We start from the raw sequence: 13,402 nt of genomic DNA, 5'->3' as shown, positions 1-13,402 counted from the left end.
CATAAAACAACAGGAAGAGCATTCTGTTTGGGGCTCTCTTGGCAGTGAGATGATCCTCCAGATAACCACCGTCTGCAATCTGCTTTGATTTACCTGACCCTCACCCGTGCTATTCGGCTGGGAAAAACGGAACACTGAGAAGAGCTAGCACTCTTTCCTTTGTGGCCTCTTGCTTAAACTATCATAGTAAGTGAATAAAGGCTTGATTGTTACTTTCAATCAAGTAGAAAGTTAGAAATCAGGTAGAAAGTTAGACAGTGAACCACTTTAATACCTGGCACTGTCTAACTGACCACTTTAATATCTGGCAGCTCAGGCTATCTTTCTTCTTCAACTCCTTTTGTCACACTTACCATTACCCATAATCTCTACCTTGTGTTGTTACTTATATATAGATATATATCTCATACATGTAAGTTAGGGCAAATTTCTTAAAGACAAGAAGAGTGTTTATTCCTACAAACTCTACCACATCCAGCTAACATCTACAGTGATGTATATAACATCTACAGTGAATAAATATTAATGGAAAGAATAAATGTGCATATTTACACATATATACAGTGATGTATATAACATCTACAGTGAATAAATATTAATGGAAAGAATAAATGTGCATATCATTCCAGAAGTACTCCATACATAAAATACCCTTTAAAGGAGAGGAGAAAAAAAAGGAGAGGAGAAAGAGAAGTAATATGAGCTGAACTGCTAAATACAAACACTCTAAAAATCTCCAAGGAACCAAATGAAACTTCATACACTCGATTAAATTCAGCAACATTTTACAATTTTTAATATTCCAACTCTGAAGTCACTTTCACTAATAATGAGCAAAGAAGCTAGAAAAAATAAAAGAAGGTAATTTTGAAAAAGTAACACATTCTGGTTTCTGGTAAAGATATGTGGTATCTTCAAATCAGCACATTATTAACCATGCAATTTGAACCGATTCATCTTTCTGGGCACTGTCTTAACTTGAGTAACTTTATTTCTTAAATGCTTTTGAAACTGTATAATTATTATACAATATAGAACACGTCAAACCTCCCTCATGTCAAATACAAATAAAAGCAAAGCTGTAATGTTAGATATACTGACTATAGCACAAGAAAGATGCCAGGTATAAGTAAATGCAGAAAAAAATCAGATGAGGGAAAAAAAACTCAAGAAAGACTTCAAAAGCAGGGCTCATTGTTTTGTTACCATATACAATATAATCCAAATAGTATGCAGCGTACTACAGTGCTGTAAATTCAAAACATAAGCTACCAATACAGACAGTCTACACAGAGCAATATTTTAGCCTACGAAGGCTGATGCAATGGCTTCTGCTTATTGGTTAAAAGAAAAATTAAAGTTATTCAGCCAAGCTAGATATACTAAGTCCTAGAACCAGACACACATAGATCATCACCTTGTATGTTTCTTCAGTGAAGTAACATGGACACTGTTAGATAAAAATAGGCAACTGTTAAGAGAATGCTTTACAACTTAAATGTAACAGCTTATAATTAAATTAGATCAAAAGCCTGCTGAGAAATTTTTTTTGATTCACTGTTGTAACTCACGGTGATTATTACTTTATTCCAGTTTGAGCAAAATTTTCCTCTGTTAAAAAAGGCATACTTTGAGACTGTCTAAATAAGACTGACAACAAAAGGTCCAAAGCCTTCCTCTTTGGTTCATAAGGTTGCTAATCAGGGGAAAGACAATGGGGTTGTATTGCTAAAAGTTCTCATTTCATGCAGACCTTCAGGTAAGACAGGAGATCTATAAGTCTAAAATTCAGGAACTTCTCTCTTAAGCAGTTCAAGTTACGTAGATACAACTTTAAGGAAATGGAATACTGAAATAAAATGTGTAAAAAGAAGATCAGGGAAAAGAGTAATGAAAATGTTATAACAAATTCAAGTACTCATAAACAGTATTATATTCTTCACTTCAATGCTACTAACACATCACAAATTATACTGATATATAGAATAAGAATTTCATCATAAGTTATTGTCAAATAAGAATCAACGTACAAGTACGTGTCCAGATTAACATTTAATAAACTAGCTTACCTGCCCTTATTCTCTTTTCCTTTCATTTTACTTTCTTGACCTTTTCCTCCTGTAGGATCCCACTCTACACAGGTATCTTCAACTCTCAGGTTCAAATGGGATGATGAGCTATCCAAATTGAAGTTTAGTGCTATCCAAAATAAGATTTCAATTTTTAAAAAATATAGAACATCTCCACATTCTGAAGCACAACTATCACCACATTATTTTCCTACTTAGTTTATTCAATACCATAGATAAGAGAATAAAGTTCAAACTCCTAATGCTAGCTGGCATTTAAAGTCCCCAAAGTTAAGGCTGTAATTTACTAACTCCTATTTTATTTCCCATTATTGTTCTCTACATATCCTGTAGCTCCAGTCAAATACAATGTACTTGCATGGCCTCTGGTGTTTCTGCTATTCCTTCTGCTGGAATCTCCATCAGCACATAATAATCTCAACTTTCTGCTATTAGAATATCAGTTGATTATCAGTTGACTGTTATAACTAAATAGGAAGAGGAGCCGGTGGAATTGAGGATGAAGAAAAAGTGATGTGGTATAAAAAATTACACAGCCTGGCACATACACATTTTCTCTGATGCTCTAATACTTAATAGTTTCATAGTTAAACTCTCAGTAGTTTTGAATTAAAAAGCACAGAGAGGGTGCCTGAGTGGCTCAGTCAGTTAAGCATCCAACTTCAGCTTAGGTCATGATCTCGCGGTTTGTGAGTTCACACCCCGCATCGGGCTCTGTGCTAACAGCTCAGAGCCTGGAGCCTGCTTCAGATTCTGTGTCTCCCTCTCTCTCTGCCCCTCCCTCATTCACACTCTGTCTCTCTCTGTCTCTCTGTCTCTTGAAAATAAACATTAAAAAAAAAAAAAAAAGCACACAGAAATAGGCACAGGAACAAGGAAACCGAGCCAGCTGATAGAGCTAGAGGTGACTTACATGGCAAAGAGATGGGGAAAAGACTACTTAAATGAAAACAAATCAAAATACACGAAAACAAAGTCATGGGGGAAAAAGGCACAGCATAAGGAATATAGTAACTGGGACTGGAATAGCATTACATGGTGACAGATAGTAGCTACATTTGGGGGAACTACAGAGAAGTTGAATCACTATGTTGTACCCCTAAAACTAATGTAACATTGTGCCAACTGTACTCAAATTTTAAAAATAATTTAAAAAATGAAACAAAACTATGTTTTTTAAATTATTTGGTATTTGGGGGAACTATCTATCCTACTCAGAAAACTTACTCAGAATTCCTACTTTAGGAAATCAGTGTAACAAGGTATTATCTTCTCTCTTTGGAAATTGAAGGTAAATCATTAAAATATATTGATTAAGCTGAGTAATGCAGACTCCTCATATTCTAAAATACAATGCCTAGAATCTCTGCCTTAAGCAAGGTATCATATACTACATAGTTACCAACTAATCTGCTTCTCTTAGTTCTACTTTCCTTCAAAAGTTCAAATTTCTGGTAATTACTCATTGAAGTGGTACTTCCTTTACAACCCCATTTCACTTAAGGATATTATTTGATTTAGCCAAAGCTTCAATGTTTCTGTCTATGAAGTATGCATCATCAAACAATAAAATATTCATATAAAAAGCCTAATGTTTACCTAGATTAAAAATTTTTTCCTTCACTGTTCTGTAAAGTACACTTTAATTTCAACTATGCATCTGACCCATTGTTCATTGTCTTTAATTATAAAATAACATTGTAAATACAAATCTACTGACCATACTGCTTCTAATAAATGTACTATATAAGTTACTAGCTTTTCAAAATTTGCATGTAAACAAAAATGAACTTACAGAAAAAAGTGCAGTCTTTCAGTAAAAATGTAAACAAAACTCCTTAATAAGCAGGTTACTAAATAGGCACTTAATAATTACCTCATAGGTAGGTGACTAAAAAGTTAGGATTAAGCAAACTTGAGATCCTATACTACCAAGAACGAAATGCCTTAAGAAAACAGGGTTGGGCTGTGGCGTCTGGGTGCCTCAGTCAGTTAAGCGTCTGACTCCTGATTTCAGCTCAGGTCATGATCTCATGGTTCATGAGTTTGAGGCCCACATTGGGCTCCACGCTGAAAGTGCTGAGCCTGCTTGGAATTCTCTCTCTCTCTCTCTCTCTCTCTCTCTCTCTCTGCCCCTCCCCTATGTGTGCTCATGCACTCTCTCAAAATAAATAAATAAACTAAAAAAAAAAAAGAAAAAAAAAAAAGGTTGGGGCACCTGGCTGGTTCAGTGAGAAGAGCATGAGACTCAATCTTGGGGTCAGAGTTTGAACCCCATGTTGGGTGTAGAGAATACTAAAAAAAAAAAATAATTAATTAATTAAAAAAACAGGGTTAAGGCGCCTGGGTAGCTCAGTCAGTTGAGCATCCAACTTCGGCTCCGGTCATGATCTCACAGCTCATGAGTTCGAGCCCCGCGTCGGGCTATGTGCTGACAGCCCAGATTCCGATTCTGTGTCTCCCTCTCTCTCTGCCCCTAACCCACTCGCATTCTGTCTCTGTCTCTCTCAAAAATAAATAAACATTAAAAAAAAATTAAAAATAAATAAATAAATTTTAAAAATAGCGTTAATTAACCTCTATATTAGCTATTAGGTAATACATGTGAGGGTACCTACTCTGGACAGAAAGAAAAAGTAAATTATAACTCTAAGGTGCTATCAATTCTCAGCCACTTGTTACAATCCTAAGGCTGTTTAAAAAAAAAAAGGTAAGAAAAAAATCCTAAGACTGTTCCCTAATGTTTAATGTGATGAAGAAGGATGGGGTCATGAGTGGCAAGAAAAGGTGTCCCTTCCAAGCTACCTGAGACTAGACTTACTAAATACCACAACATGCAGACAGAAGGCATGGGCTTCCATCCCAGGGGTATAATCTTTAATCTATCTCCTTGCCCCCCCCTTTTTTTTTTTGGACACTATCCCCTTTCTGGGACCTCAATGAAGTCATGGAACTTATCTAAGCTAACAGGGATACTGTGTTGTTTAAAAGAAAAAGACACATCAGTCCTCAAAAGTGAGGTCTCAAACATCAGTCCTGCCTCTCATATCATCTCTGTAATAGAACTAGGAATTAGTTTCCATATCTTTAAAAGTCTGTGAAAAAAAGTACCAAAATATCAAAGTACCATTATGTTTCATGTATTTGTATTGGTAGCTGCTTTCTTGGTACTCTAAAATTACACCATAGCCACTATCATTTGAAACTAGAGAGTAATTTGTGATTAGTATCATATCATTTACCATTAAAAGGAAGGGATAAACCACAGAAAAATTCCGTTAATTAGAACTTCAATTATTCATCATATGTGACAATCCCAATGACAAGAACAGTGCTACATACATTGGAGACAGAAATTAATAATGTTCACTATTTCCCACATCAAGCACCATTAAAAGACAGGATATCAAATTCTGGTAGGCTTCAACTATTTAACTTCCAGCTCTCTCCCTTTTCCTCCAATTCTCTGCTCCATACCTGTATTTCAATGGTTAGTCAAAAAGCACTACAGCAAGCCAAAAAAACTAGCAAGCAATTGTTCAACATGTCATTTTTTTAACATCTACACTTTTCCTCTGGAGCTCTTGCCCTCATTAGTTACCAGTCCAGTGGTATGGAATAACCCTTAGAGAAGCTGTGGTCTATAGCTATTTAAGAGACAAATTTTATTCTGGGTCTCCCTGAAGGTCAGAATTAAATGTTTAGTAGGCCTCAGGGTTGAGTTTCAGTCTATCCCCACCCCAGGGGGTTTACCCAGTGAGAACTCTTAAAAAGACTAAAAGCAACTCTACGAACACCAAGATCAAGAATTTGACTACTAAGATCCAGACCCTGCCAACAGGACCAGCCAGCCCAGCTCCAAGGAAATTTAAAGCCAGCTATTCATTCTCCTGAATCTGTAGAATTTGCATAGAAATGTACAGGTCCAAGTTTGGTGACTAAATATAAAGGGTAAAGGAGAAGAAACAAAAGAAATAAAAAGATACAATACTTCTGAGGAAGAATAATAGTAACAATGCAGTTTTACCTGACAGGGCTCAAAACAGTTCAAGCTGCGTAAAGATTATCTATAACTATACCTTGAAATGGTTAAAATCTCTCAAGAAATCACAGTCACGTATCAGTTTAATAACAAGTAATTCAGAGTAACCATTTCTTGGCTAAGTTATCTATAGTTCTCCAATAAAAACATTAGCTAATCCAAAAAAATTACTCAATTTAGTTTTTTTACCTTTATGATGCAAACATTTTCTTTTGAATTTGTCTTGTCAATAATTTACAGGCTTCACATTTTGCTTTATTCTGATATAGTATTTTTAAACAAAATTTTTTTTAATGTTCATTTATTTTTGAGAGACAGAGAAAGACAGAGCACGAGTGGGTTAGGAGCAGAGAGAGAGGGAGACACAGAATCTGAAGCAGGCTCCAAGCTCTGAGATGTCAGCACAGAGCCCGATGTGGGGCTTGAACTCATGAACTGCGAGATCATGACCTGAGCCGAAGTCAGCACTTGACCAACGGAGCCACCCAGGTGCACCTATTCTGATATAATATTTTTATATCACTTCCAAATCATATCAAACTCTGGCACACAAACCTATTCAAATGCTATGTGAACTGAAGGTCAGTGGAACCCCTAAAGGCCGAAGTACTTCAACAGTGTATAGAATCTGATTCTTGCGGTAAATCCAGTCAATTACCATCTCACAAATGACAAGATCTCTAGCATTATGGCCTTCCAAATGGTAAATACCTCAAAAATGTTCCATGTTGAAATATGTTATTCTAGAGAGTTTTAACTAAATCTGAATTGGTTCCAGGCCCACAGTAAGGGTTGGCACAGAATTTGGAAACAGATTCTTTACACCTTTTCAAGTTAGTTCTAGGGATTGTGGGCAAGTCATTTAACATATGTAAACTTTCTTCATCTGCAAAATGGGTATCAGTAATATTTAAACTACTGATCCCTCAAGATGGTTTTAATGATCAAATGGAAAAGTGTGAGAGTGCTTTGTAAACATTAATAAAATATACAAATGTTAATTTCTACAATAAGGTTTAAGAAAACAGAGAGTACGTGAACTAAACTGAAATGGTACTTCCCCATTATTTTTTTTTTTTTAATTTTTTTTTTTCAACGTTTATTTATTTTTGGGACAGAGAGAGACAGAGCATGAACAGAGAGAGGGAGACACAGAATCGGAAACAGGCTCCAGGCTCTGAGCCATCAGCCCAGAGCCTGATGCGGGGCTCGAACTCAAGGACCGCGAGATCGTGACCTGGCTGAAGTCGGACGCTTAACCGACTGCGCCACCCAGGCGCCCCTATACTTCCCCATTATTGAGCCATAATCCATTCCCTGAGAAATCTGTGGGCAAATCTCACTGATGCCTATGTATTCATACTAGACTGCAATTTGTAAAGCACCCACACCACAGGATCCAATGCCATCACCTCAGTCTATTTTACCTATTTGAATACCATCATAAAAGAAGAACTAATGAAAACCAATAGTATAGTCCTAATTTCCCCATCTTAAAATTCCTACTACTGAGAATTCCAAGTATGTATGTGCATGCACACACCATAGAGAAGAAATGCTACCATACATGAAATGCTTCCTGTCCCAGTCTTGAATAACTTCGGATGTTAAGTTTTGTTTTATGCTGTATAAATATCTACAATCTTACCTTTGGTCTCTAGAGTCACTGGATCAGAATACTCTCCAGCTACAGCTTTGTTACAAGCTCGAACTCTGAAATTCATATACTTTGAATCAAACTTTAAGCCTGAAAAAATGAAAATGGTTTTCAGATATGAAAATTAAAGGGATCTACTCCCAAAGTAGGAGTATGAACCTTCAAACAGACATATTCCCTCTTGAGAACTCTCTCTTTACTCCACAAGAGTATAAATTTATGTTAAAACAGTGGTAATGCCAAAAATAAGAGGAATCATGATTTATTTCTTACTTTCTTCAAAATAAATATAAATAATACAGTTTAATCAATGTTTTTTTCTTTTTTAACCTAGTGATAAAAAGGTATTCTCAAGTTAAAAGTAATGTCTCATTCAAGGAGAAATGACATATTTAAAAAAAAAAATTTTTTAATGTTTTATTTATTTTTGAGAGAGACAGAGCATAAGCGGGGGAGGGGCAAAGAGAGATGGAGACAAAGAATCAGAAGCAGGCTCCAGGCTCTGAGCTGTCAGCACAGAGCCAGACATGGAGCTCGAACTCATGAACTATGAGATCATGACCTAGCCGAAGTCGGACGCTTAACCGACTGAGCCACCCAGGCGCCCCTACAATTTAAAGTAACATACTCAGTTTCTGGAAAGAAGACACCCTAAAGAATTTTAATATTTATGAAACACTGTATTTTTATGTGAAAAATGAATTTAAAGAGAAAGTAAAGCATAGGGATTAACAGTAAAACTCTGAAGTTAGTCACGTCTAGATTAAAATCTTAGTCCGTCGGGTGCCTGGCTGGCTCAATGAGTGGAGCATGCGACTCTGGTTCTCGGAGTTACAACTTTGAGTCCCACACTGGTTGTAGAGATTACTTTAGAAAAATAATAAAATCTTTAAAACTTCAGTCCAAAAAATACTAGCTAAGGGACCATCAACAACTTGACAGAACGAGTTTTTGTATCTGTAAAATAAAAGTGATAAAACCAACCTCATAATTATAAAGATTAAATGAGATGTACTATACTGATTAAATGAGACGTATTATGTAATACACTTCAGCCCAGCTGACAAGTGGTAAGTGCTCAACAATGGTAATGTTACTGCTCATGCATAACAAGTGTTGAACTACTCCGGAAATATATGGCTACTTAAAATAGCCAAAGTCCCCTATACATAGAGACACCTTTTGAAAGAAAAGGCTAACACACAAATTTCTAATACCAAGTCATAGCTCTGTAAGTATTACTGTGAAGATAATCATAAAAAGGTAAAAGCAACAGTATTTATAGAACCACTGAAATGCAGGGGTAGTACGTACACCTAAAAAGTTGACAGCTTTTTTATTGTTAAAAAACCAAGGTTAGGGGTGCCTGGGTGGCTCAGTTGGTTGAGTGTCTGACTTCGGCTCAGGTCATGATCTCACAGTCTGTGAGTTTGAGCCCCGCGTCGGGCTCTGTGCTGACAGTTCGGAGCCTGGAGCCTGCTCTGGATTCTGTGTCTCCCTCTGTCTCTGCCCCTCCCCTGCTCATGCTCTGTCTCGGTCTCAAAAATAAATAAAAACATTTAAAAAAATAAAAAACAAAAGAAAAAAAAACCAAGGTTAAAATTGATGTTATTCTGAAATATTGTTTCCAAAACACTCCTTCATGTTTGTTTTACATACATTGTTTTAACAAACTGAAAATATCAGGAAGGAGTTAAAATGAAAGTTTTCCTGATATTATAAGAGAAATTCACTTCTATAACAAATATAGAAAAAACCTGGCTAAAGAAACTTAATTTCATCTTCTAAAGTAACTCAACGGGAGCCTGGGTAGCTCAGTTGGTTAAGCCTCTGACTCTTGATTCCAGCTCGGGTTTGTGGGTTTGAACATCGCATCACACTCCATGCTAACGGCACAGGCCTGCTTGGGATTCCCTCTCCACCCCTCCCATGAGCTCATGCGTGCTCTCTTGCTCTCTTTGAAAAAGAGAAATACAACTTAAAAAAAATATCTAAAGTAACTCAAAATATTCTTCACAATTACATTTACTTTCTGAGAAAGAAATTCATAAAATGCAGTCATTTTACCTGATAGTGTATATTCAGTACCCTTAATATTATCAATTATCTCCCAGCATCGCTCATCCTTTACACGTGGAAGTCCATCAAAATTAGTTTTCCGATATTCCAGTATAAAATGATCAATTTTATTATCTTCTTCTGGCATTCTCCAAGCCACTGTTACAGAATTGTCAGCCACCAAACACTCTACTGGATCTATCTCTGGAGCTTTAGGAACTGAAAGAAAAATACAGGCTCATTTCTCATTTACTACAGTACTAATCCAATATTCACGTTTGTCATTCAAACTGCTTTCTTCAAGTTGCTTTTGAATGGTTCCATTGAATCAGGCTACAAGAAAGGATACCCTATAAATGCAAAGTAACTATTTTTCCAAGTTCCATTTAAAAATTCGTTTCAAAGTTCTTTCACAGATGTATTCAAGATTTATTAAAATCTTATTTGGCAAAAAGCAATTCGAACATGCTAAGGATAAAGAATCAACAATGACTTGTTACTTCTCAACACATATTTTTTAATCTGTTACTTCAAACAGCTATAGAATATAGATGAAATCACTACTGACAAAATAGAATAACTTGCTTTGAATCCAATGATTATAATAATTTAAGATATTTTCTATGTATTTTTGAAATCTTGTTTATAAAAGAATTGTAGGGGCACCTGGGTGGCTCAGTCAGTTAAGCATCTGACTTCAGTTCAGGTCACGATCTCATGGTTCATGGGTCTGAGGCCCTCATCAGGCTCTGTGCTGACAGCTCAGAGCCTGGAGCCTGCTTCGGATTCTGTGTCTCCCTCTCTCTCTCTCTGACCCTCCCCAACTCACACTCTGTCTCTCTCTCTCTCAAAAATAAACACTAAAAAAAATTTTTTTTAATTAAAAAAAGTAGTATGAATGACAATAGTAATTCTGAAAGGCCAATTTACAGGTAGATATCCTGTAGTATCCTGAAGTATCATTTCTTCTTCTACATCTATGGCTCCTTCTCTCATCTTTTCCTTCTATAAACTTACTTACAACTTCTGACCTGGCCCACACAAGTTAATACGGTAAAACCTTGGCTTGTGAGCATAATTTGTTCCAGGAACATGCTTGTAATCTATAGCACCCGTAGATCAAGGCGAATTTCAAGAATTATTGGCTCAGTTGTGATCATGTGACATTTGGGGTCGCGTACTATTCGTATTGCAAGACATCACTCATTTATCGAGTTAAAATTTATTAGAAATCATTGCTTATTTGCAGAACACTAGCAGAACAAGCTACTCACAATCCAAGGTTTTACTGTACTTCACTTATGCTACCTTTATTAGTTCCATTATAGTTTCATGACTACTAATCTGTCTTTCCAGCTAACCTCCAAAAACTAAAGGTCAGTTCTAACTAGAACCTGTAAGTAAAAAGCACCTGTAAGTAAGTAAAAAAGCACTTGCTCCTTCAATCCACCATGTCCAAACTGTTTTAGCTACCAGCCTAACACCATCACTTGATGTGAGCTAAAAAGAGAATACTAGCCAAAAGGTCCCTAGTTGGCTCTCTCACATATGTGGAAAATAATTTGAGACTCAATTTCAAATGGTTTTGGCTACTGAAATATCCTCATACTAATATTCTAATAAACCAATGTTAACATGTTATTACTGGAAATAAAATGTCATCTGAGCCAATAACCACAACTATACTGGTAATTACAACAGCTAATATGCACTGAGTGTTTACTATGTGCCAGGTACTCTTTTCAAGAGATTTAGAGATTTCAATTCATTTAATCCTTACACAAACCCTAGAAGAATACCATCACATTTTATAGATGAAAAAAATGAAGCAAAGTTAAATAATTTGTTCAAGGTTCACAGCAAGTAAATGGCAGCCAGGATTCAAATCTAAGTCTGGCTCTAAAACTCACTGTTAACTATCACGGTATTATTGCTTCTCTCTGCCAAACTAGCAATAAAAGATATCCCTTTGACGGATTCTTAAAACAGAATTTTTACTACCAGGGAAGTAATTCTCTAAAAGTAAAGACTAGGAAATTTAATTATTCCTTCGCTGATTGAAGAAAAAAATTTCCACATTACACTTCTTTAATATATACATTTCAAAGTTCATTACCAAAAAAACCACCTTACATTATATATCTATATATACTTACCTGGCAAAAACTTCAAAGTTTGCAGCATCTGTCTTTCCTGAGAAAAATCCACCATTAAATGAGTCATGTTGTCACTGACCTTTGGTTTCAAAGAAAGGCGAAAGGCTGAAGCCATTGTTACTCTATGGTAAACAAAAATATACTTTTAAAAATAAAAGAATGGGGAGTATACCATATTTAATTTATAAATGAAAAGACAGAAGTTATTTCACTTTAGTAATATCAGAAACTATAACAAAGGTAACAAAGCTAAAAATAAATTTGTTCTCAGAGTCTTTTGAAAATTAACTAAATAAAAAACTGTAAAATGTTTTTAATTTTAGACATTCAAATATAACTTAACGCAACTTTCCTCCAGCCAGTTTTATAAAATTGTACACAAATAAAAATATCTCAAGAGAAAATATCCCATATAAAATCATCATTAGCAGACTCAACAGGGATCTGAGCCTCTGTACGCTCAATCTCACTGACTTCCTGATGCCAACCTCACCCCTTCTCACGTGCCAAATCACGAACTGCATGCTCTCTTTAGTAGTCACAACTACTCCATGTATCCTCAAATAAGAGTAAAAGTACACTGACCAAATATTGTGCACCTGGCAGCTGCTAAAGATGGGCCACGGATGAGAAAGGAGAGAAGTGAAATCACAATTTTGAAAACCATGTTAGTAGGTGTCGCTGTGATGCATCAAAATCAGCTAAACGGAAGGATATAAGGAGAAACAGCCTTGTGAAACCATATGCCATGGAAATAACAGTCCAATACACATTTATTAGATGAATATGGTATTAAAAACAAAACAAAAAAAGAAAGAAGCCATACCAGACCTCATTTTACACAAAGTATGGGGGAACTGTTCTGTCAATTAAAACTGGAGATTAAAAGAAATTCTTATATTCTATTAATTTGCCATTTTATCTCAAATTTCAATTTTTTATATTACAAGAAGTTTCCACAAGTATAACAAAGTAACACCCCTTATCATCTTTGGTCAAAGAATGATACAAAAGTACTATTCATGGATGATGTCCTGCTAGTACACAATTTGGGAGAAGTAAATAGAGCTGAGGAACAAAGGGAATACTAGGTAGGCCTAGTCATTCAAATCTGCCAAATCTACCCAGAGATACGTGGTATGGGAAGGTATCAAACTTGCTATCTTCAGTTATTTGGGGATAAAAAATGTCAAATGGATGCTGTATTCAGTTAGTTTACTTCATTTTAAAATTAGGAAAGTAGGGGCGCCTGGGTGGCTCAGTCGGTTAACTGTCCGACTTCGGCTCAGGTCGTGATCTCGCGGTCTGTGAGTTCGAGCCCCACGTCGGGCTCTGTGCTGACCGCTCAGAGCCTGGATCCTGTTTCGGATTCTGTGTCTCCCTCTGACCCTCCCCTGTT

The 13,402-nt window shown here is 36.0% G+C and overlaps 1 protein-coding gene across 2 annotated transcripts in view; it reads right to left on the bottom strand.

Annotated features, from left to right (window-relative positions):
- Positions 1 to 13,402, bottom strand: part of FSD1L (fibronectin type III and SPRY domain containing 1 like) — a 71,173-nt gene that overhangs the window by 22,606 nt on the left and 35,165 nt on the right. The window contains exons 6-10 of one of the 2 annotated variants that reach the window (XM_030293933.1): positions 12,004 to 12,125; positions 9,857 to 10,066; positions 7,781 to 7,879; positions 2,070 to 2,199; positions 1,418 to 1,450 (exon numbers count right to left, since the gene is read on the bottom strand). In XM_030293933.1, coding sequence (XP_030149793.1) covers positions 1,418 to 1,450; positions 2,070 to 2,199; positions 7,781 to 7,879; positions 9,857 to 10,066; positions 12,004 to 12,125 — 594 coding nt within the window. The remainder of the gene's footprint in view (positions 1 to 1,417; positions 1,451 to 2,069; positions 2,200 to 7,780; positions 7,880 to 9,856; positions 10,067 to 12,003; positions 12,126 to 13,402) is intronic. The other variant, XM_030293934.1, reaches the window with a different exon arrangement.

This window comes from Lynx canadensis, chromosome D4 (genome assembly GCF_007474595.2).
Source record: "Lynx canadensis isolate LIC74 chromosome D4, mLynCan4.pri.v2, whole genome shotgun sequence".
NCBI lineage: Eukaryota > Metazoa > Chordata > Mammalia > Carnivora > Felidae > Lynx > Lynx canadensis.
The sequence above is the reverse complement of the archived record's forward strand: the minus strand, read 5'-3'. Positions and strand labels throughout refer to the sequence as shown.